Below are 24,219 nucleotides of genomic sequence, written 5' to 3' on the forward strand. Positions count from 1 at the left end.
AAAGGGCACTTTGCAGTGGAAAGCACCAAGGACAGCCCACAGTGGGGCTGGCATTGAGACTTTCAGCATGGAAGGGGTGGGAGGATGGTGCTGCTGCCACCACTTCATCTTCACATTTATTACACAAACACACCAAGAAGTATCAATGAAAACTGACCCACCCCAACCCCACACTTCCTGGATGTCTCCCACACAGCACATATCCTCTGGGTCAGACAAATCCAAGCTAGTGATTTGACTGACATTTGACTGCCCCTTGTATTCTCTTATTTCCATTTGCATCACCCAGGAGAAAAAAAAAAAAAAACAAAACCAAAAAAAACCAACAAAAAAAAAAACCAACAAAAAAAAAAAAAACAAAAAAAACCAAACCAAAACAAAAAAAAAACAAACCCAAAAACCAGATGTACAATTCCATGAGGAAAGGTGCCACTCTTCTCCTGGAGCATATGGCAAATATTACAGTGAGGACAATTTTACATAATTTGTATGCTTATCAAATGTATCTTTCTTTTTTCCACAGAGGGCTGGGGCATACAACAAAGAGAGTGAACCCTTCTTATCTGCTTATGTTACTCTACAATGGCAGAAAAGACATGAAATGGAATCCAGAAGAGCCACAGGGAAAGGAAGTTCAAATGTGTGCCAAAGAGAGTCACTGCACTTCAACAGAGGGCTGCTCTACTGTGCATGCACAGCCCTGTGCATACAGCTGGAAAGACACACAGACATTTACAGTGCAAGGTGGGACATGCATGGTAGTTACTATATGCATGTAGTAACTACAATACATAACTACAAGTTGTAAGATAAAAGTTTCTTTTTTCCCACACAGTACAATCTGCATCCAGTACTGACCTTCTCATGAGAGGGTTCATGTGGTACTGGACCATGAAGGAGTATTTCTCTTTAGAAAATATGGAAGAGTGAGTCCCAAAACCTGAAGGTTGCCACAAAAATAAACTATGCTTGTGAAGGCCTGGGGTCTATAATTCCAGTGTAAGGAATAACAGCTACTGACTGGAATGCAGTATCACTTTGGATATGTGAATGACTCTTGCCTGGAATTGCCATATCTTTTTCTTTCTGACACTCTATCAATTAAATTGTATGGAAGTCTACACCTGGACTTGAAAACCAAGCTGCTATATGTGTATAAACTAATCAAAATAAACAAAACAGTGAATAATGCAACTGTGTATCCTTGTTTTGAAAAGAATGACAGCTTTTTCCAGAATCATTCTGGATGTTGGTAATAGCTGTTATGTTTTGTGTTTTCTTAAAATGAGATCTACTTTTAATTGCTGAAATGTAAAAGCTTAAGATGGTGCCTTCCCCAAGAACATTGGGAAAATGCCATGATGAAATCGAGCATACCAAAAGAAATTATAGAATTTCTCAATTTTGACTCATAAATAGCTTAAAGGAAGGTTAATATTATGGCATTTCCGGTTGATGAGAGGATGAAAGCTATAGTTATAATTTCTTAATGAAATAAGATTATGAAACACATTTGGTTGTTTTTTTTTCAATACTTTCATGGGTGCCAATTGTTCATCAGTTGTTAAATGCCCAATACTGCCATCTTCTGTATCCAAGAAACAGCAAATTATGTGTTACTTTACATGTATGTTCTGCACAAGGAGCAGTGCAAGTACTACTGGTGACAACTCCTTAATTTTAAGACAGTCTAGGTTCTGGCACATGGTTCAGTAACAGCAGAGAGGTCACGGTCTGAATATTCATTGGTCAAGTGGCAAATGTAACTGCTGACTGCAGCAGTCACATGCTTGCTTTGAATAACTTCACTGAGCTTCAGAGTAAGAAAGAGGATACTCATTATGCTGTTAATGAACAGCAGTCAATTAGTCAGGTTTTGACAGAGCCTGCTGTGGTGTGCTTCACCATCAGCAGCTCTGGCTGTTTCTGCAGTGCACTACCCCCAGGATGTAGGAAATAAGCTCCTACGTTGTGGTTTAGAAGAATAATTTAGACCTTAATCAACAATGTACTTTATTAATGCCATGCAAAATTTGCCCAAATGAAAGCTACAAGCACACTGCCTCTGAAGGGTGTAATCTATCACTCCTGTCACAGAGGAATTGATTACTGACACCTTGCATATTTCCACCCATCACACCCAGGAGGGTCTGTGTGGAATAGTTTCCTGCCATGAAATGCGTTTATAATCAGGTCAGGTACAATGCCTCAGAGATGATGATGGGAGTACATCAGCAATGTGAGCTAAACTGATCAATGCACTGGAACTGTGGCTTCCCCCAGCTCTGAGAGGCTGTGGGGCAGGGCAGCCATGCTCACAGCAGCCAAGGGACACACTGAAAGCTTCCCTCATGGCAGGCACTGAACACCCTGCTCCCACACACAATTCCCAACACAGCCAAGGCAGCTCCCACACAGAGCACAGGCTGTGGGCAGGCAGGCACTGCCCAGAGTGTCACTCAGTGACTGCCATGTGCAGCAGCACCCCAGGCAAGCTCAGGCACCACTGCACAGGCACACAGGTACCCAACAGGGCTAAGGACATGGCACAGAGTCAGGAAAGGCTCAGAGAATTGGGCCTGTTCAGCCTTGAGGAGACAACCCAGAGAAGACCTCATCATCACATAGTAACATTAAAAAGGAGGTGTCAGAGGATGGGTCCAGGGAGGGACCTTATTCCCGGGGTGCCGACCAATAGGACAAGAGGCAATGGGCATTAACTGGGCACAGCAAATCCCAGTTAAAAACCTGAACATGAGCAAGAAGTTCTTTACTGCGTGTGACTAAGCACTGGAACAGATTGCCCAGAGAAGGTGCAGAGTGTCCCTCACTGGGGATATTCAGGAACTGTCCGGACACAGCCCTGTGCCCCGCGATGGCCCTGTCTGAGCAGGGAGCTTGAAGCACATGATCCACCGTGGTCCCTTCCAACCTGGCCCACTCAGGGATCCCGTGACAACGGAACGTTCTCTGCACTCCCTCGCTTGCGGTCCTTGGGACAGTTCGGTAAATCGGGCTCCCCAGTGCCGTCTTTCCCTGCCCCCCGTGCTGCCTGTCCGTGCCCCGGTGCCGCCTTTCCGTGCCCCCCGGTGCCGCCTGTCCCTGCCCCGCCTGTCCCTGCCCCTCGGTGTCGCCTCTCCCTGCCCCCAGCCCGCACCGGCCCCGCCGCCCTCAGCCCCGGGATCTCGGCGCGCGGCCGCCGGAACCGATTGCGCGCCCTTCCGCCGAGGGATCACGTGACGTCCCGTCGGTCCCGCAAGATGGCGGCGCCCATGTTGGTGCCCGAGCCCCCCCTGGGGAAGCCGAGGTGAGGCCGCGGCCGGGCCGGGGCTGGGACCCCCCGGGGCAAGGGGGAGGGCCCGCGGGTCCCTGCGGAGAGTCACGGCCCTGTCCTGGCCGAGACCGCCCGAGCGCACGACGGCCGCGGCTGAGGCCGCCCCGTGGCCGGGCCCGGCAGTGGCGCAGCTCCGCGCGGCCGTGGCCCGGCGGGACGGGGGGACGGGGGGAACTGGGCTCGGTGATTCTCGGGACGGGTGGTTCTGCGGGCGGCGAGCGGGCCCAGAGCGGCGGAGCCGCGGGCGCTGCCGGTCCCGTTCCCGGCCGGATCCGGGGGGAGCGGGGCTCCGTGCCGGCCCGCCCCAGCTGCGGCGGGGCGGGACAGCGATCCGCGCCCGGGAGAGCGGCGGCTCTGAGAGGTGTGCGGGACAGCGGAGGCCGCGGCGCGGGGAGGCAGCGGCATGTGCGTGCCCGGGCTGAGCCCCGGCCAGCCCCGCCGCCGAGGCCGTGGGCAGGGCAGCCGGGCTCGCCGGGGGATTGCCCGGCCGGGGTCTGCAGGCGTTTGCCCAGGCCTCGCTCCGGTGTCCTGCGGCTGGAGGCAGGGGCGAAGCCCAGCCCTGGAGCGGCTTGGGCAGCGCTGCTCCTTGTCTGCCAGCCGTGTGCCCCCTCTCCTGTGCTGGTACGGGAGTAAGGGGAGTGCCTCCGTCCCTTCCTTCCTTGGGCTTCAAGAAAAAGAAGTTCCCAGGAACTGGGGAGGAAGTTCTCGCTTGTCAGCCCCAGGCACCTGCTGAGGGATGCGATCCATTTCAGGCAGGGACACGAGGTGAGAAGCGGCCAGGCTGGCCGGGGCAGAGGCAGAGGGCCCAGGGGGTGACATTGTTGTGCGGGCAGGAGTTGCTGTCAGGACAAGCACCGCGGTGTCCCCTTGGCACGCACAGGTGTGCAGGTGGTGAGGATGTGAGCAATCCTGAACAGGACTGGAGGTGTGGGTGAAGTTCTGGCTGGTTGAGTTACACGTGTGGAATCTTAAAATTACACACTCCAAAAGGGGAAGGTATTAATCTCCCATCAGCATTTGGTGTGGCACAATGACCAGAGCAGAAGATGATCCCTCCTGTCTATTTCTCCATTATCACCTGGCTAGGAAGAGGAAAGCTAGAATGAAACTTGACAGAAAAGAGCTTGATGTGAAAAGGCTTTTAGACATTAGAGGCATTTTAACCATAGTGAAAACGCGGTGCTGCTTGTAGGCAGCTGGTCAAAGCTGTCAGACAAGCAAGGAGGAGTCTGGCCAAGCTTCTGTAGCAGAAGAGCAGTGCTGACCATTGTCTGTGGGGGCTGTGGAGTGTGTTTTGTTAGCTGTGCATTGAGACTACTGTCTGTGAAAAATAACAAAGGAGAAAAGAAAGAACTTGAAATTTCATGTCCTGTAAAAGAAAGACTAGAATGTGCAGAAAGTTGTACCAAAATTGTAGGGTAGGAGATCCCCAAGTTTTTCTCCTTTATCTAGTGACCAAGTTTCAGGAGCTGAAGGAGATTTCATGGAGTTGGTGATGATGTTGAGTACTGCAGAGCTCAAAGAAGATGAGACCCCATGTCAGGTCTTCTTGCTGCTGCCCCTGTGCAAGTCTGAACAGCACAGCCACAGATTTACAGATTTCATCAGATGTCACATCACATGCTGCTGTGTAGTTACTGTTTCATATAAATGCCTGTTAATTTTGCAGTTTGTGGGATTTTGTATTGCTGAAGGAAATTAAGTGCATGTATACAGTAAAAATTATTTGTTTGTCTGTTTTAACATAAGCAATGTTCTCTCATCCTCAGCCATCAAAAGTACAGAGCTATTCTGAAGAAGGAGAAGAGGAAAAAAAAGCGACAGGCGCTTGCCAAACTAAGGGACTCAGGTACTGAAGTGTTTGGTACTGTCAGTGGGACTAGAAATGATTGGGAATTTTTGTTTGTTTTTTTTTTTTTTTAAGATATTTTGTGTATCTGTGTTGGCCATAGCATGCAGTTATGTAGATGTGTTGAATTGTGCTTTTTTATCAGAAGCTGCAGAAAAAGATGAATCTGTGTCTGAGGAGGAAGAAGAGGAAGTGGAAGAAGAGGAGGAAGAAGAGGAAGAAAAAAAACTTGAGGCAGAAAGGTGAGAAATCTAGAAAATGGCATATATGCAATAAACAGTTTTTAATCAATTCCATTTTAGTACTTTGAAAAGTTCAAATATATTCTGTGAAACACAGTCTTTATTGAATATGTCAGGCTACACAGTCCTTTCCTTTAAAGCCTGAATGATTCCTATGGAAATTTCTCTTTTAAATAAGATTCGGTAAGTTGCAGTTATTACTGTAGTAATAAATACAATATTGAATTGTTTTTATGACAGTTGCATCAATCATGGGTACTCCTTAAGTTGGTGGTCTGAGTGGTATCTGGTTTCTTTGGTAGACAAAAACTACATGAGCAGTGGTTGCTGAGAGAAGAGAAGGCCCAAGAAGAGTTCAAGCTAAAGAAAGAAAAAGAAGAGGCCGCAAGAAAGCGTCAAGAGGAAGAAGAGGTATAAAGATGTAAAACCTTAGAGTTGTGCTAGGCAACAAGGTAGCTGAGTGTAGTAACTTTCATTATTCTTGATGCTGGTTTGAAAGCATAGAGTCTCCACTCTTTTGTATAGAAAAGCAGAATTGAAAAGAGAAAAAAACAACAGCTCTTAAAAGGGCTTTTGTCAGATTTAGTTGCTTCTGACTAGATGAAAACTTAATTGTCAAGAAGTTGTAATGCAACATGATGCTTTTGACTTTGATTGTAAAGCATTGTTCCTTAATTTATTTTTTTTCTGTCATAAAGAGGAAGATCAAAGAAGAATGGGAAGAGCAGCAAAGAAAAGAGAGAGAAGTGGCACAGCAGAAGCAACAGGAGAAGAGAGAGAGAGAGGTGATTGCTGGTGGTGGGAGGATATGTATGTTATATGTCCTGTGACATGATCAGACGCAACAGTTAAGCATGTTGAAAAGGGATTTTTTTATAAATAGCAAATGCATTAGTTAACCCATTCTAAGTTCCTAAACCGTTGTTCAGTGTTAAAGAGCATCCAGGGGCTCCATATACTGAAGTATAACTCCTGTTAACCCATCTGGTTGTTCACAGTATGTAATTGTTTACGTCAGGTAAATACAAAGGTACTGTGCCAGTGCAGGTTCTGATAAGTGCACTTTCTGCATCATGCATTAAACATAATCCTTCCTTAATGTCCCAGTTAAACACAGTCAGTGCTGAAGAAAATGCCCAAAGAGGACATGGAACATGGAAGTACATTGCTGCTGTTCCTTAACACAGTTCTTAATCAAAAGATGTGTTACAGCTCTTCTTTACCTGACTCATCCAACAGGACGTATCTTTTTTCAGAGCTCCTTGGGTGGAATAAAAATGATACTGAAGATACAAATCATTGATAACATTTCTGTTAATGATACATTCATCTTCAGTTTTACAAGTTCAGTGATCTGGATGTAAGGTTTCCTGTACAGTAATTCAGTGTGAGGACATTTCACTGGGAGCTGAGTCTGATAGCCACAGCAGGAGAGGAGCCATGAGCAGACAGCTCTGGCTGTGTGCAGTTAATAGTTGGTTGTGCTGCTGATGATGTAACACTTGAATGAGGGATGCCAAAGAACAGTAGTTATTGTATTTCCTGTCTTGCTTCCTCTGGTGTTCAGGTGTCCATTTCTGTCTTTGCAGAGTAGGGAGAGAAAATTATGCTCATGTCCTTTATTTAGGTTTGAGATGCAGTTTGGAGAGAGTTGAACCATGATAACAGCAGGTTTTCAATCCTCCCCTCTATCCTTGTGTCTGGGTGTGCCCAAGCCCTCAGTGGGATAACTGGTGTCCCTGAACTAGATGGAAGCAGCTTTCTCTTTTATTTGGTAGTTGGATTCTTTGCTTTCTGTTTTTCTGGGTTATTATTTCCAGGGATAGTGAGTTAAATTGGCTCATAGAGGGCAATGACAGGCACCCAGAGGGAAACTGATTACCCAGCTAAAAGCAGAGCCACCCATTTTAGCAGCAGAAAGTTGTTTAATTGGTTTTGCTTGTGTCTTGAAACAGCAGTTTATTCAAGTTCTAACAAGTGATACAATAAAAAAACTAATTTCCCTCTCTAAAATTAAGAAATAGATTTTCTGGTTTGATGGGTGATGGTGATTAGAGGCTTTTTTTGGAGAGGGTGAAGGATTAGTTTTGGGTTTAGTTTTTTTTGTTTGTGTGGTTCAGGGAGTTTTGTTTGTTCTGTTTAATTTTTCTTTATTAGGGTGGGTATTATCTAATATCCTTGGTGATCAGTACCAGGTCCTCATCTTTAATTGCATTTTTTAATTTTTATTTGCTCTTTTTAAATTTAATTAATTCTCTTCCAGTCCTAGCATATTTTCTTGTCCTGATTATATTAAAATATCTTTTTTCTAGGAACTTCATAGAGCAATTTATTAGAAGCAGTGTCCAGCCAGTTTTGGAGAGTTGTATTGTTATGCTCAGCTCACTTAGAAAAATGAAGGGAAAGAATATCCTCATTGCTTTCCTATATTTGGAAGGCTAGATATGGTTAATTTACAGTGTTTAAGTTTCTTACCAGTTACATCTCTTGCTTTAACAGAGGCTCACTAAGCATTGCATTTTTCTGTGTATTCCATAAAATGTGTAAGTTAAAACATTTTCTGCAACTAAACAATTATGGACTTACCTGTAACCAGGCTGTGTGCTAGAGCAGGAGATTTAAGCATCAACAGTTCAATGATAGTTTTAAAAAAGAAAATTAAACTTCTCTGTTGTCTGTCATTTAGTTTAGAAGATTATCTACATGAGGGTCTTGTCTGATGTATCCTTTAACAGCTTTGTAGTACCTGAATTGCTACAGAGCCAAAGTAAATCTCCTGTTTTTAAAGGAAACCCCATCACACTTTCATTATGCATAATCACTGAGCATTGTAAATTAGGTTCTTAACTAAAGAAACCAGATGTTTTGTGTATCCTCAGGGTTTTCACTAGTCCTGTGTTTGCACCATTTATAGGCAGCTGTGCAGAGGATGCTGGATCAAGCTGAAAGCCAGGTATGCTCTGAGACTTTCTGAAAAAAGAACTGAAAAGTAATTTAATTTCCATCCAGTGTTTGCCTTCTAGCATGCTGTCCATCTGCTCTCCAGAACCTAATGGCCTGAATAAATTTAATATATAGTGGCTTGCATGAGCTGTAAACAATTATTTACTGGGTGGAACATAATTAAGCATATTTCTGGCTGGTTGGTGGCAGTGCAGTTGTGCATGCTGATGACTGTTCAGGAGGTTTGAGTCAAAATGAACCTGGAAATACTGCTGTGTGCTGTTAAAAACCACTGTGCATGATGGTTTATTTGTGAATTGTAATTCTAAACAAATCTGTCAGTCCTGGGTGGCAAGATAAACTTGTCTTTTTAAGCAGATGTCAGGCTCTAAATAAGAGGATTGAGTGGTAGAGAAGGGCACAGATCCTTAATGAAAAGAAAAAAAGGTGGGGGAGAGAGAAGCTTGACTGCTTGGATGCCTGGAAGAGCATGGATCTCAAGCTGGCAGTGTGTAGAAAAGAAAACTGCAGTTTTCATGAGGCTCTTAGAGATTGCCTTAAAGAATAATTTGTATTTTTATCCCTGTCATATGGTTCAACTTGTGAAGATTCCTGCTCTGTTTAAACCACTTCATGAATCTGAAAAATAAGTTTTAACCTAGTTATCCATTGTTTATTGACTGCCATAGCTACATTGGAGTTAGGTTTGGTTCCAAATCATGTTTAAACAGCTCTTTAGGCAGGGAATCTGTTTACTAAGATGGGTAGGAAACTGCTCTGAACTACTGCCTGCCCAGAGCTCAAGATGCATTAGCAGTCATGTCTGCAAAGGAATAGTCAGAAATGTGGTATGTTGGAGACTGCATTAGAGTAGCAGTTCAGGGTTCATTTACTGCTGACATAACAGGGCTGTTCTGGTGATAGAAAATTATGGCTGCAAGTCATGAGCAGAATTGGTAGCTGGGTCAAATGCTGCTTGTGAGTAAAAAGAATTTTCAGTTGATTTAAAATGAGAACTTAGGCCAGTCAGCTTTATAGATTGTTTGGTTAGAATGAAAATTCCTTTTAAAATATGTGTCTTGGTTGTAGTCATTCAAGGCTTGCAACTTGGTGAGGCCATTTTGAATTAGAGAATTTTTAATGACCCAGGATGATCAGTATGGACACTTCTACTTCCAGTGCTAACTATGAATTTCATTTTTTAAAATTCTGTCCTTTGACAAGTTACTTTTATTTTAGCCTTTTCTAGATGCACATAACAGTGATAATGATGAGCTTGCTGAGCTTTGGGCTGTTGCAGAGAAAAATAAGTAAATAGTCTTGGCTTTCTCTCTGCCAAGTTGTGGTGGTTTTGGCTGGGGTAGAGTTAATTTTTTTCGTGGTGGCTAGTATGGGGCTTTGTTTTGGATTTACACTTAAAATAGGGTTGAAAATGTGGAGATGTTTTTGTTATTGCTGAGCAGGGCCTACACAGACCTTTTCTTCCAAGGTCTTTTCTGCTTCTCATACTGCCACACTGGTGAAGAGGCAGAGGGTGAATGGTTGGCTGGGAGGAGACAGCCAGACAGGTGACCCCAGCTGACCAAAGGGATATTCCAGACCATCTGACATCATGCTCAGTGTATAAAGTGGGGGAAGAAGAAAGAATGGGGAGACATCTGGCATGATGATGTTTGTCCTCCCACATCACTGTTACATGTGGTGGGGCCTTGCTTTCCTGGAGATGGCTGAACACCTTTCTGCCCCTGGGAAGCAGTGAATTAATTCCTGAGTTTGCTTTGCTTTTTTGCCTGGCTTTTGCTTTCCCTCTTAAACTGTCTTTATTTCAATGCATGAGTTTTATATCTGTTACCTTTCCATTTTTTCCCTGATCTCACTTGGTGGGGCTGTGAGCAAGTGGCTCTCTGGGGCTTGGCTGCTGGCTGGGGTTAAACCATGACACAGATGTATAAAGTGAGACCCAAAGCACAGGGCAGCTTTGAAAAACAATGCTTTAAATAGGTTCAGCTTGCCTTGTAGAAACATAGTGCTCATAACTGCATGTGAATTCAGTTGTTAAGTTTTATTTTTGACACTCCATTTCTTTACTGTTTTCTAACTTTTGTCTATTTTAATGTTTCTTCCACAGCTGGAGAATGGTGTGAGTTGGCATAACCCAGAGCCCCCAGAGAATCTGGGAACAGAGAAGGACAGAGCAAATTGCCCATTTTATATTAAAACAGGTTCCTGCCGATTTGGAGACAGGTAATCCATTGAATATTTACCAGGATAGAAGTGTGTTGGGGAGATAAAACAGAGGCAACTTGAATAGGTCATAAGACAACTGAGGAAAAATTGTTGCATAAAATACTTCTGTGTATTTGGATGTGGACTGAGAGCAGAGCATTTTCTGGCTGGAATTAAGCTGGTTATTGTTATGGCATATCACTGATGGTGCATTCTGGTTACATTGGTTTTTCTTAGCCTAGGCTCCTGCACAGGTTTATTCTGACAGAATGTATATGGTCTGTTATTAGTACAGGTCTGATATGTCAGATGCTAATTTTTTATATTTTCTAATTTGCATATGTTCAGATCCCAAATGGACTAAAGAAATTAAGTTAAGGTAAATCTGCACACTTGGAAAGTTGTCAGGTAGCTTCCAGAGTTCTCACTATTTGAATGTGTGATGCATTCAGTTGTGATTGTGGTACACTGACAGGGTGCCCCTGTCTCAGGAGGGAAGTGTAGTAAAAGGGAAGAACAGAGAAGCTCATCAGGATGATGAGAGATGAAGAGCACCTCTGTGGAAGTGGCTGAGAAGTCCAGACTCTGCTTTCAAAGAGGGAGGTGGAAGAGGACTGTGGTAAACGAACAGCAAACTCAGGAGTAGGATGGGAATGATTATTTGCAACTTAGTCAGGTGTCTCAGAATGTTTACCAGCTTTGACACAGGAAAGACTTTCTCTTATGAAACAAATGGCAAACTTGTTCCCAGAGGATGTAGAGGGAAACAGAAGTATAAATGAGTTTATGGAGTACATGTTCATTGGTGACCAGGAGCAGTGATGACCCAAATGCAGCTTCTGGTTTGAGAATCCCTGATTTTTTTCTCCCTGCTAAGCAGAAACAACAGCTTAGCAGGGCAGGACTCTGATATTTATTACATGAATCCTCAGCAAAAACTTACAAGGTTATTTTACTAACTTGTATCACTGAGACATGTGCAGTCTAGCTATTGTAGTTTTCTTTATCCTGGGAGTAATTTGTTCCAGTGTGATGTATATTGTGGATAATTATAAGATAATTCAACTATATGGAAGCTTCAAGTTCACATCTTTTTTTTCTATCCTGAAATATGTGTTGAATTCCATAATAAAAATTTCACCAGCTATATCACTGCAGACAGCATTTTTTTCAAATGTCTTGGTCTTTGTAGTCTTTGCAGTATTTTTTGTAGTGATCTTTAATGGAGATAACTTCCATGGATTATTTAGGGATTCCATAAAACTCAGTTTTGCTTTGAACTTTGCATTTGAACTATGAATAACCCTTGGAAAATAAATACTGAGAAACATCATATTCTGCCCTTCCTCTTTCACCCCTATTGATCTCAGCTACCTCCCTTTAATCTTCCTTCTTTTTCTTCACATACCTGCTTCCTTCATGATCTGGTCATTTTAACATCTGGTGCTGTCTCTAAGTTGAAGGACTGGTACAGCTAGGATAGGACTGGAAGGATGGGTTGAAAGGAGTTGTGAAAAACTAAGAGCCAGTGTTATCAACAAATAACTACTGAATCTTGTCAAAGCTCATTATGTCCTGAATAAGCTGAAACTGGCTGAGTTTGCTACTACCAATTTCCCCAGTAATTCAAACCTAATATTTTGCAGTAATATTGGATTCTTGGGTCATTCATTTTCCTTGGGGTTCCTTTTTTTCTGTCGTGTGAATATATAATTTTGTGTGCAGACAATATTAGGGGGGTTTCATATTTTCTGTTCTATTATTGAAATTGAACAGCAAAAGAAGGCAGCTTCTAAAATGTAAAAGAACAATAATCATGAAATTAATTGTTTCCTGGTTTAGTTTTGGGTTTGGAGATTGGATTTTTTTGTTGTTGTTGTTTGCTTTTTGAAGTCTAAGGGGCCAACCAGAAGGTGAGAGTCCATTTCTGATTTGACTGGGTACAGAAAAACTGCCTAGCTGAAGTCTGGGTTGTAATTGTCCATTTTGAGACCTGACCTCCCTGCAGTTCTTTTGTGCTGCCCAGTGACATACAGAGACTAGACTAGTCTGAATGTTTTTCTGGTCATGAAAAGGAGAAAATTGTTGGAGAGTGCATGACCCAGTTGCTTGGGGATATATTGAATGGGATTCATAAAGCACAGTGAAATAAGCATGGAGAACATCTGTGTTCTTACTGAATCTAAAGATGTCTAGGGGAGAACTGTATTTCAGCATGTTAGCAAGGTAGCCTGAATATGATGGATGGTGAGGGAGATCTAATACTTTTATGGCTGCCAAGAAGCTGCAGATTAAGATATGACTGATTTAGAAGAAACTTTTTTTTTTTTGTTTGGGTTTTGATTTTTGTACGTTTTTTTTGTTTGTGGATTTATGGTTTTGTGGGTTTTTGTTGTTGTTTTTACCTTTGTGTGTTTTGGTTTGGTTTTTTTTCTGTTGGAAGTGGAAAAATAGCAGTCTTATACTCATTCAGGGGCAGGTCTAAATGTGCTGTTCTTCCCACATTCCCACCTTCCATTCCCATATGATGAAAACAACTACAGTACAAGTTTTTCAGTTTGCAAAAATAAGAGCAGGGACTTGCTTTAAAATCTCTTTCTAGAGAGACTCTTGACAATCTTTTAAGCCCTTCAGAAAATGGGAACACATTAACCCTTGTAGCCTAAAAGAAATTACTTCCCAGCTCTCATTGTGACACTGGTATCTATAACTTTTGTAGTTCTGCCTTCCTAAGCAAGAATGTGTTTGTTAATGGCATTAAGGAACCCCTAAAGTTATGTACAAACTCACTCCAAAATAATTTGGTTTAGTAATTGAAATATCTTGATCTTCCACTAATCGATTTTCTTTTATAATAACTGTAAATGAAAATGACAAATGTTTGAAGCTTCAAGAAGTGTATTTTCTGCTGGAGGTGCCAATCTTTCAACTTTCCTTTTTCACTGCACCTGTGCAGGTGTTCCCGCAAGCACAACTACCCCACATCGAGCAAGACGCTGCTGGTGCGAGGGATGTTCATCACCTTTGGCATGGAGCAGTGCCGCAGGGACGACTATGACACAGATGCCAGTCTGGAGTACAGTGATGAGGAGACCTACCAGCAGTTCCTGGAGTTCTATGAGGATGTGCTCCCCGAATTTCAGAATGTGGGGAAGGTGGTTCAGTTCAAGGTACGTGCGCTTTACGAGCCTTGCGAGGAACTGTCCAGCATGCCCCAGCTAAATCCTGTGGGCACTATGCTGTGTCCTTACAACAAACTGTGCATCTCTCATGGCACCTGTAAACTTGTCACTGCTCTTACAGAGCACCATCTTACTCTGGGTGAATCTTCTCTCCCGTTCATCTCAAGTGTTACAAAAGCCTGGGCTTCTATGTTGCACGTTACTCACGCTACTCAACAGTCCACTTATCTCATACTCCTTTCTTTTCTTATCCTGTGCAAAGTTCCAGCGGGTCCATTAAGACTGTTAGACAATATAAATATATCTGAGCTACTGTATTTGGGCCTAAGGAATGAAATAGTGGGGGTATGAAATGCATTTGGAGTGTACACCAAAACAATGTCATTTTAGGACTGGCTGAATAAAATAAAACCAGATTACAGTGAACTGAAAAGATAGCAGATATTTCAGTAGGAAGAATTACAGAAAGGTAAGTTACATAAATGGTTTTGAGATTTGTCATCCATCCTTAGTTTGTGCATTTGGTTTGCTCAGTGTTTTGCACTGATTTTTTCCCATTTATAATTTGTTTCTTATGGGGACAAAGAGGGATCTCTGAATGGAGACCTCAGAGATGAATGATGTGCGCTAACAATCCCATGCTGCCCCAGAAATATGCAGCTTGGATGGTGCAATCTCCTTGTATCTGAATCTACTGCAGCATCCCTTTCTGCTTGCCATTCCTGAGTGTTTTCCTGCAGTCACCAGGAGGCATATAGTGCCTTTTCTTCTTTTGTGTTCATCTACTGACAGCTGCCTCAGGACTGAGATGGCGTTAGCATTTCAAGCAAGAGCAAAGTAGAAGGAGTGAGTTTTCAGTAGTTGTATAATGAGCTTTATAGGCAAGAAACCTTCACTTGTTTGGAGGAGTGGAGCATCCCCTCCATATTTTGAGTCATGGAATAATAGCCAGTTGTCCTCCACTAGCACACAGGATGCAGATTCATTATGGAGCATGGCCTGAAAAGCCTTATCAGCAAAGTCAGGTCCTTGGCTTTGTACCATGGTTCTGTGCAGGTGTGCTAAGCTGCACCTGCTTGGGTTCCTGTCACTATTAGTGTGCCATTCCTTGGCTTCTAACGCAATTGTACAACAGCAAGATGATTCTCATGCACATTTTCGCTACATTAGAGATGCTTCAGAAAAACATGTTGGCTGCAGGGATCTTCACTGTGAGTGAGCTGAGCCTCTGTGACCATTTAGAATCAGATTAGACACACCCCTCTGTCAGCTTACTTACTTTGCCAAGGTTTTTATTATGGCTGTTTTTTCTAGGAAGCTGCTCCAGAATCTGGAAGGTCCTGATAAAACAGTACCTTAGAACTCTAGGGTTCTTTTCCTACCCAAAAATGTCTGTGGCAAAATCATTCTCACTTGTTCTTATATTGACACTGTGTATCTCAAATACTTTGACTCCTTATCCTGTAATACTTAATTATACAAGTGCTTGTTATTGTGGCTGAAGCCCTTTGCTGATCCAGCACACACAGAGGTATTCCCTGAGGGTCAGTCAGGGTTCAGGGATGAAAGGAGCCGCTAACTTTGTTTGCTGCAAATATTGGAAGAGGCCTGCAGGCAACAGAGGCTGGAATCACAGTTTGTCCTGAAGAACTGGGTTCCACCTGCCTGGACCTGCCTGTTGGAATCTTTTGTAACTAGCAGCAAACTTTTTCAAAGTTAATTTTTGAGAGCTTTAGATCTACTTTGAATGCTAAATTATTACAAAAAAGGTTTTTCAGAACTGTACAGTGAAAAATGGTGTCACCAGCTTTTTGAAACCATTTTAAAGGGATGCTGTGAAGATACATTGCTCTATAGTCTCTTACTGTAATGAATCCCTCATTTCCATGTGAGGATACTAATAATTGTTGTTAGAGCAGGATTTGGCTGTTGCACAGTAGGGTTGGCCCAGACTAGTGCAAGACAATGGAGTACAAGCTTTCCTGTGGACTAAGTGAAGCCAAGGTCTCAGAGTTAATCCAAGCATAATTTAACCATAAGCCAGAAAGGCTTTTTTTGTTTGTTTTGTTCTGTTTTGTTTTTTTTTTTTTTTTTTTATTAACACTTAGTGTTTTGAAAAACATCATCTCTAAGTTGATATGGATGAACTGTCGTAAATGAGAATTGCCCATCTCAGAATGTGTGAGCTGTTGTACAGCATAAACCTTCCACTGGCCTAATTTCATGTTTCCATCCCCTCAGGTCAGTTGCAACTATGAGCCCCACCTGCGAGGAAATGTGTACGTCCAGTACCAGTCGTAAGTACTCACAGTCTTACCAAGGGTTACAGCTAAACTCCAGAGCTGAGTGATGAGTAATAGGGGTTTGTATCATGCATGCAGTGCATTCTCACACTGTAGTGGGAACCCAGAATTGCTAAGGGGTGTCTGAAATGATTGTGTGATGGTCATGCCATCTGTTGTTTTTCCTTTTTAAAGGGAGAAGGACTGTCAGGCAGCTCTGGCTCTGTTCAGTGGACGATGGTATGCAGGCAGACAGCTTCATTGTGAATTCTGTCCTGTGACGAGGTGGAAAACTGCCATATGTGGTGAGTCTTGGAAAAGAGAATATGTGTAACTGAAAGAATACTCACTCATGGAAGTGAAAAAGAGGGATTAGGCTGTAGCTTTCAGATTTGCCTAATGTTGTATTCATTTCTGTTTGGAAGACAAATGTCTTGTGCAGATCCAGGAAAGAAAGGGAGTGTAACACCATGTCACATAAGTGTCTGAATTATTCTAGTGGATTTACCATGGTCTAGGAAAAAAGTTTTGGATTCTTGCTTTTGAAATAATAATCTTAAAGTGAAACTCCAGGAAGTACTGGTTTATCTCTTGAGAAGCAATGGCAGTTTCTGGACTATCAACAGTTATAAGCAGTAAATATAACATGTTCTTTATTTACCTTCTTACATTAAGGTAAATAAAACTTAGTGAAATAAAAAGTTAAGTTTGTTCTAAGCTAAATCCAAATCTTCATAGCTGTTAAAAAGCTAATTCAAAGAAAAGTACGCAACGAAAATTAATCTTTTGTGAGTTAAATTGATAGGTGGTCAGATGCATGTTCTTCTGTTTGGAGAAGCAAAATTCAGTTTATTTAATTTCTTCCAGTTGGTACATAATGAAGAAAGTGATTTAATAGGTCTGGTTAAAAAAAAGCAAACCCTAATCTGTTGCAGGTTTATTTGAAAGGCAGAAGTGTCCAAGAGGGAAACACTGCAACTTTCTTCACGTATTCAAAAATCCAAACAACGAGTTTTGGGAGGCCAACAGAGACATACGTATTTCTCCTGAACGGACTCATCAGTTGTCTAAAAACTCTGAGAGGAGAAACCGCTCGAGCCATCGTGACGACTATTACAGCCGCTCCAGGAGGAGGGGCAGCCCCAGCCCCGACCATTCCCACCGCAGGAACGGAGAATCGGAGAGGAAAAAGAGTCGCCACAAGAACAAGAGGCGGCACCGCTCGGGGCGGTCCAGGAGCCGGGAGAGGAGGAGGTCCCACAGCAGGGGCAGGAAGCGGAGAGGCCGCAGCAGGAGTCGCAGCAGGAGTCACAGTCGGACACGCAGCAGGAGCAGGAGCTCCTCTCGATCCAGGAGCAGGGGTAAAAAGAGATCAAGCAGCAGAGGAAAAAATAGTGAAACTCCCAAAACAAAGTGAGAATTACTTTCAGAAATCACTAATTGACAAAAATAGAGCTGAAAAAGAAATCTTTCCAATAGGGTACCAGATATATATGAATTTCAAATAAAGTGTTCTTGCACATTAAAATGTTTCTTCCTAATAAAGGAACGTAGTTTACTGTGTGCGAAGCTTGAGAAAATTTAAAGTTTTCAGTCCTGTAGAAGGTGTGAATGTCAAGTACTCTAGCTACTCTGTCCCTCTGAGCAGCTGCAACACCTGGATGCACACTGAGTGCAAATAGAGAAGTGAAGCCTCTTTGGTATGTGCTTATTTCTGTTATGTGTATGTTAAGTGTTTACTGTTCCTGTAAGGAGTTAGTACAGAACAGCCAGTGTGCAGTAAATTCACACCCCAGCACACTGCAGATCCAGGTCTGTGTAGATGATTGCCATTTGTATTTTTCATCTGTTTATTGGAAATTGCTTTCCAGACAAAGAAAATATAATTGTTTTATGAGTTGGAGTAAAGGGATCTCAAAGACATCCATGTTTGATTGTACAGCACTGGTCCAGTAGGAGCTTTTTGGTCACGAGTGTTGGATTTTTCTCAGCCCTGACTGAGCTGATGGCTTGTAGGGATTGCAGTAGACTAAAACCAAGCAGAAAGTACACAGAGAAACAATCAGTTTATTCAGTACCTTAATCCCCAAGTAAGACTGGAGACCATGCAGCTGTAATCCTTGAGTGAGGTTAGAACTGCTTTGCATACCTCTTGGTTGCTCACCATTTGTAGGTGAAAAGGACCTGCCAACTTGTGCTGGAGGGGTGCAAAGTGTCCTTCAGGGAACCAAAGATGTGACTGTGAAGGCTCAGTCAAGATGGCTGCAGAGTGGCTGAAGAAGCTGAAGGGTGTATACATGAAAGACTATTTCATGGTTTTGGGAGAGGAGGACTTAGAGCCTTTTGAGGTTTATTTTACCAATAGTTTAAGGCACCCTACTGCTTTGCTTTCCCACAGCCAAGGTGAAGAGTAGGGTACATAAAAATGAAATTATTGGGATAAAACCTCCTTGAAATGACAGCTATATTAGCAAAGTACCTGCAGTTAGAGAAATCCTTACCAATATTTTTTTCACTTTTATTTAAGATTTGTGCTGTTAGATGTACTGTATTTCACATGGTTTACCTTCAGGTTTTAACTTGGGCACCTGTGTCCTCAGACACTTAGAGAGAGCTTGTAGCACTGAAGGTGCAGGTGCTGTAATGGTCTGTAGAGACACCTCCCTGTCTTTAGCCTCCCCAAAGAACTGGGCTCCTGCCTTCAGAGAGCCAATCACACCCCAAGGGTTAGAAGCCTAAAGCAGGCATGAAGTGCTCCCAAATAGGAATTCATTAGAATTCCCAGCAGTGTAACATAAACTCCCTTAGAAAATCTAGGTATCTGAACTTTACCAACAGCATTCCTCTCATCAAGAACGTTTTTCCCCAGGATAGTTAAGATCAAGTGAACATTGCTTCTGGATGTGATATATATATTTTTGCTTTTCTAAATGCATAGTGCACCTTGCATGCTGATTATATATTTTTCCTTCTTTCTTCATGTGTAACTTGTCCAGTATGGAGTAATACAACAAAAGTGATGTTCAGTTCAAACCCAACTTCCATGATATATTGTCATAACTGTAGGCAGAATTGTAGCTTAGTTAATTTGATTAAATGTTTTAGTTATTAACAGATGTAGGAATTGTAATTAGCATAACTTTTGAAATAATAACTTTTTTAAAAGGCGTATTTCAAAGGATAGACAGCACAGAGTTTTTAATTCCATTTGAGAAATTTGTAACTGCCAGTTTCTTGTAACGTACCTTTTTCTCATCACTCCTTAGAGACAAATTTTCCCTGAGGTTTCTACTTTTTTATAGCTGCTCAGTTGTCTCACTGGGTCACTTGCACTGCATGTGCAAACTCTGGTTCAGTTGGCCACCACAGGCTGGTTCCACCCTCCATTCCCTGGGCTGCCCTGCTTGCCAGAGCTCTCAGGTGGGAGAGCTGGCTTGTGCCCCCGCTGTGCACCCCGTGTCACACGGACAGATGTCACAGAGCATTAGCCCAGCAAAATCAGCTGTGCAGCTCAAGGAAATGTGGTGGGAACCTGTGACCAGTCAGGTGAAATAAGCAAACCAAGTCTCCATGGGATTAGAAACTAAGTGCCCAGTAATAACCATGTGAGAATTCCACGGGTGATTAGGCTCCTTGTCCCCACAGTTTTGCAACAGGATTTGAGAAGCTAAGTGGCTGTATTAAAAAACAAAAAAACAAAAAAACAAAAACAAAAAAAAAAAAAACCAAAACAAAAAAACCCACAACCACACCAAAAAACCAAACTTGCTCAGAAATGCATGTAAAAATTTAAATATACTTTATTTCTGTTACTACAATGGCTGAAGCTTCAGCTTGTTTTTCTTGAGGTCTGGACCCAAACGTGCTGGCTGTACCTGTACAGTGTAGGACTGGGAGCTGTGACTGCCCTGCACTTTCACACACCGTCTGTTTATTACACAGAATGTGAGTGCTGTAGATCTGACATTTAGCTTGCATTTATTAGCATGAAACCTGGGATTCCACCAGTTTTCTAACTTTGGAGTTTGTATTTTTCAGTATTGTTTCTCTGCTTCATAATCTTAAGTAGTGTTATATGCATGGTTTTGTGTTTCCTTATTATTTGAGTGAGCTGCTTTATTCTGGAGAGAGAGACTAGAAGTTTTTTTAATGTTAAGCTTAATTATTTTCTTTCTCCAAGGGAAAAAGCCCCAGAAGAACATGGAAAGGATTTAAATTTGTAAATTCCCATTGCGTGTTATTGCGCATATTCCACAGAAAAGGACCTTATAAAGTGAATTAATACGGGCCAAGTTTTGTTTTGTCTTCAACTGCTATTTAAAAGTAGCAGTATTTCAAAATACTTATTTTTAAGTAGTGAATTCTGCAGGGATCATGGAGGTGCTTTGGAGTAATTCTGGCATTTACACAGAGGTTCAGGGTGGCAGTGCCAGGGCCTGCCAGCTGCCCTGCTTCAGTCAGGATGGGGAGCAGGTGCTGCCCTGCCCTTCAGTGGAGGAGGAACAGCCCAGGCAGGCAGCAGCACAGGGGAACCCCTGTAGGCATGGGCACTGTTGCTGTCCAGCAGAATTAAGGCATCAGGGAGCTGGGCTTGCCCCCTCACAGCAGAGAGCCTTCCCTCCAACTGTAGCTGGGGGCCACTTCTGTGGGATTTCATTCCCTGTCTGCCTGTCCAGAGCAGCAAACCGCCATCAGGGGTTGAGGAGGGTGGCACGTGTCGTGTCTGTGTGTTGAATGCAAGGCATTCTGTGTGTTGAATGCAAGGCATTTCTTGTGGACACCCAGCAAGGCCTCCCCTCTCTGGCCCCAGCCCTTGTGTATAGGGCACATTGTCCAAAATGCATCCCAAGTGACTCCTCTCCCATTTTTATGCCCTGTGATGGCAGCATGGCTGTTCTGCATCCAGTTTTGCATTAGCACGTTCAGTGTACTGAAAATGCCCTCTGGTTTACCAGTGACATTCCTGTGCGCTAAATAACTTGGTTTTTTTCTAAAGACATGCAAGAGCCTGCTAAAAGATGCTATTGCTTCCTGTCCTGGATCAGCACTTCTTGCAAAACATGAAAGATGGAAGTTTATGATAGTTAATAACCTAAAAGCCTAATTTACTTTTTACATCATCCAAAGAGTGCAGCTCATTTTGCTTTCACTGTAAGCTTGTAATTAAAATGAACTTCATTTATTCCACATACACTCCTGCTCAGCACTGACGTATCAGGTGAATTGGTATCTATGGCTGAAAACCAAAACTGATGTGGCATGGACAGGTAACACTTTGTTGAGCTGTGGGACAGACTGCAAAGCAAGCTGGACAACTGTAACCCAGTACATGGGAACTTGACAGAGGCAGCCACAGGGTGAGCATCACTGTGGCCTCATTACCCCAAAAGGAACAGCACATGTTCAGGAAGGCCTCATCAAGTAAAAGACTTAAGTCAGTGAAGTTGAAGACATTTAAGACAACAATCAACTTGCCTGAACAATCCAGAAATTCCTACTTCTTCTTTAGCTCTTCCCAGCCCTTCTGCACAAGACAGGAAATTCAAAACCTGGAATTTCATTTCAGATTAATTTCAGAAATGCCCGAAGATGTTAATTTTTCCTCATGCTTTTGCTGATAACATCAAGCAGTTCAGTTCTTTTAGAAAGGTGGAGAACAGATTCATGTGACGTATTTTTGGTCAAGACCAGGATTGTAAACATTGCATTGACTTGTTCAGAATTCTATGAAAAAAACTGAATATTCAGTCTCTATTATCCAGAAATCTCTCTCAACATGTGGTTTAATTTTCAAATGAAGTGGTACTACCCCATCAATTTAACATCCACTTAAATAAATTTCATGTTTAATGTGGCAAGCTTTCAAAAAACTTGCTAATTTATTGCTTTCTCTACAATATAAATGGATGTAAATAACTAAACTCGGACACAGTATTCTCAACATTTTTTAATGAAGTGCTCAAGAACAGGTTAAGCACTGTAATAAAATTTCCCTTTTTTTAAGTCAGCACTGAGTGGCCTCTTCTTTCCTCTGTGAATACAGGCACTAATTACATAGAAACACAGTAATGGTGTAAAAATGGACATTTATTATAACTAAACCAATGTGACAGACAGAGGTCAAACAGTTTGTCACAATCACAACAAAGCTTAATCCAGCCAAGCACATACAAGTGACAGTGTAAACTTTAAAAACATGTTTAATACATATAAAATTGCTTCTGGTTTGACTTAAATCCATTTTACCACTACAATCTCACACACAGGGTCCTTTCACTACCCCTCTACCCTCATCTACCCCTGCCCACTGTGCACTGGGGAAATGCCCTGGGACAAAAAACAGTCTCTGGAATCTGTGTATAAATCCTGGAATGGGCACCCATAGACAAGTTCTAATGGCTTCAGTTCACAGGCACCACGCTGGTACTGCCACAGGAGTGGCACACACAGCCTGGGCCTGGCTGGCCACTCTGCTGGCCCAAGGATTGGTGCTGGGGTCTGGATCAGGGCCTTAGAAGTGGCACCACTGCACCTTTCCTTTGGCTGGTACTACTGAACCCACCCTGCAGCAGCACTGCCAGAGCTGAGCTTTGTGAAAACATGGCACCACTTGGGTGAACAAGTCAAAACTCCCAGGGGAAGGTGTCTGGGTGGAGAGGGAGGGGACAGGAAACAGAACTTGGCTACTCCCAGGTGTAGACTCCCACTGTCTCCCTCAAAATCACACACGCATCACATTTCTGCTAGTGAAACAGGCTCAGTCCCTAATTACTGAGAGTCTGTTCAAAGTGTCAAAATATTCCTGGATATCAGTTCACATGATTTGTAGTGAATATACTATACAAATCTAATGGTTAAGAGCTCTCACTGCCAATTAGTTGGTTCAACTACATCACGCAGGAGTATTGTAAGGGATGTACCACATGTTTAATGTGTTGATCAAGAAAAGCAGTTAAACGACTTTGACACTTAGTGTGTCCTAAAGGTACCTATACACCCAATGAAGCATAACTACAAAACACCAAAAAATACGAATTAGTTGGTAGACTTTAAGAGAAAATAATAAAAGGTCCCTTCTGTAAAGCTTCTTCTTTCCCATCTTTGAAAGTATTCAGTTTTCATTATGCATCTCTCTATTCAGTTAGAAAGCTGATTCCTTGTGTTCATGGTCAAAGCAAGCTAATATCAGACCTAAAAACAGTTTTCTTATTCAGTCTGGGTTGGTTTTCCTTCTCCCCTACATGCATTCCCTTTGAAGTATAGTAACTTGCACAGTTTTGCTCAAGGTAGTTACACTAAAATACACCTTCATGTCTAGTGAGTTGATCAGTTTTCTTAAAAAAGCAGTTTATCACCATAACAGTTTTGTACCAGTTTGATATGCAGATCCTGGCAGGATTCTTTGGTATAATGACAAATTCAGTAGTAAACAGATATTTCCAATCATTATGCAACAACTGAAAGCAGAATAATCACAAGTGGTGACTAAAATGTAGATGAACAAATTCTTTGGTTGCAATAAACACAATTTCTACACCGGAACATTTCAGATTTGGAGTTGTCCATGTAGATTCTTTTCATTTAGGTAGGCTATGCTTATGTCATAGTAATACATTTATTTCCTGAAGTCAAGTTCGCTTATAAAAAACAGTAGGCTTATCGAAGCCAAATGCAATTTTCCTATAAATGCAGTGAAGGGAAACACTGAGTCAATTTAAATCTAATTCCCTTTCATTTATAAATTTTGAACTTAGGTTTCTTGTTCCCTTTTCAAAAAAAAAGTATTTTTGTATTTTTCTTGTAGGCCTGAATGAAGCAGCTTAGCAAAACAGTAATACTGACAAACAGCATCTTACACGATTAGCTAAACATTACAATGAAGGCAGTGAACATTTACAGTATGAAACACTGAGATGGCATCAGCTGAAGAGAAGATTTATGTCAATCCAATTTCTTCAAGTACACTACGTGGGGTCTCTGCTTCCTACGGAGGGAAAATGTGAGACAGTAGTAAATGAACACTGTTTCTACTGAGCAGAGCTGTACATGAGTTAGTAGGGAAGATGCTGAATTGAAAAAGAAAGCTGAAAAGACATGAAAACATGGAAGCACTGCAGTTTGCAAACATGGTATTAGCTGCACTTTTCACAGAGCTGTTAAT

The 24,219-nt window shown here is 42.3% G+C and overlaps 2 protein-coding genes across 7 annotated transcripts in view; one reads left to right on the forward strand and one right to left on the reverse strand.

Moving 5' to 3' along the window:
- The first annotated feature begins 3,235 nt into the window (after positions 1–3,235).
- ZRSR2 (zinc finger CCCH-type, RNA binding motif and serine/arginine rich 2) lies at positions 3,236–19,822 on the forward strand. Of its 4 annotated transcripts, none has more exons than XM_059493702.1 (11): positions 3,236–3,307; positions 5,104–5,183; positions 5,332–5,425; positions 5,728–5,836; positions 6,124–6,210; positions 8,340–8,378; positions 10,497–10,612; positions 13,551–13,764; positions 16,018–16,073; positions 16,254–16,363; positions 16,994–19,822. In XM_059493702.1, the coding sequence occupies exons 1-11, from the start codon at positions 3,261–3,263 to the stop codon at positions 17,473–17,475; spliced, it is 1,434 nt and encodes a 477-aa protein (XP_059349685.1). In that variant the 5' UTR covers positions 3,236–3,260; the 3' UTR covers positions 17,476–19,822. The 4 variants fall into 4 exon arrangements, with proteins under 4 accessions (XP_059349685.1, XP_059349687.1, XP_059349684.1 ...); XM_059493701.1 differs by having other exon boundaries at positions 3,261–3,307; positions 5,329–5,425; XM_059493703.1 differs by lacking the exon at positions 3,236–3,307 and adding an exon at positions 3,886–4,099 and having other exon boundaries at positions 5,329–5,425.
- A 2,302-nt stretch (positions 19,823–22,124) lies between these two features.
- AP1S2 (adaptor related protein complex 1 subunit sigma 2) overlaps positions 22,125–24,219 on the reverse strand; it is a 30,791-nt gene continuing 28,696 nt past the window's right edge. For all 3 annotated transcript variants that reach the window (XM_059493706.1, XM_059493708.1, XM_059493707.1), the window contains one exon: positions 22,125–24,042. In XM_059493706.1, the coding sequence (XP_059349689.1) occupies positions 23,995–24,042 (48 nt within the window). In that variant the 3' untranslated portion in view covers positions 22,125–23,994. The remainder of the gene's footprint in view (positions 24,043–24,219) is intronic.

The sequence above is a fragment of the Ammospiza nelsoni genome, chromosome 2, assembly GCF_027579445.1.
Source record: "Ammospiza nelsoni isolate bAmmNel1 chromosome 2, bAmmNel1.pri, whole genome shotgun sequence".
NCBI lineage: Eukaryota > Metazoa > Chordata > Aves > Passeriformes > Passerellidae > Ammospiza > Ammospiza nelsoni.

Bases quoted from the DNA above. Each gene is read 5' to 3' on its own strand.
- ZRSR2 (XM_059493701.1), top strand. From the start codon at position 3,261: ATGGCGGCGCCCATGTTGGTGCCCGAGCCCCCCCTGGGGAAGCCGAG. The intron at 3,308-5,103 runs GTGAGGCCGCGG...TCTCATCCTCAG, and splicing joins CCCCCCCTGGGGAAGCCGAG to CCATCAAAAGTACAGAGCTA. The intron at 5,837-6,123 runs GTATAAAGATGT...TCTGTCATAAAG, and splicing joins AGCGTCAAGAGGAAGAAGAG to AGGAAGATCAAAGAAGAATG.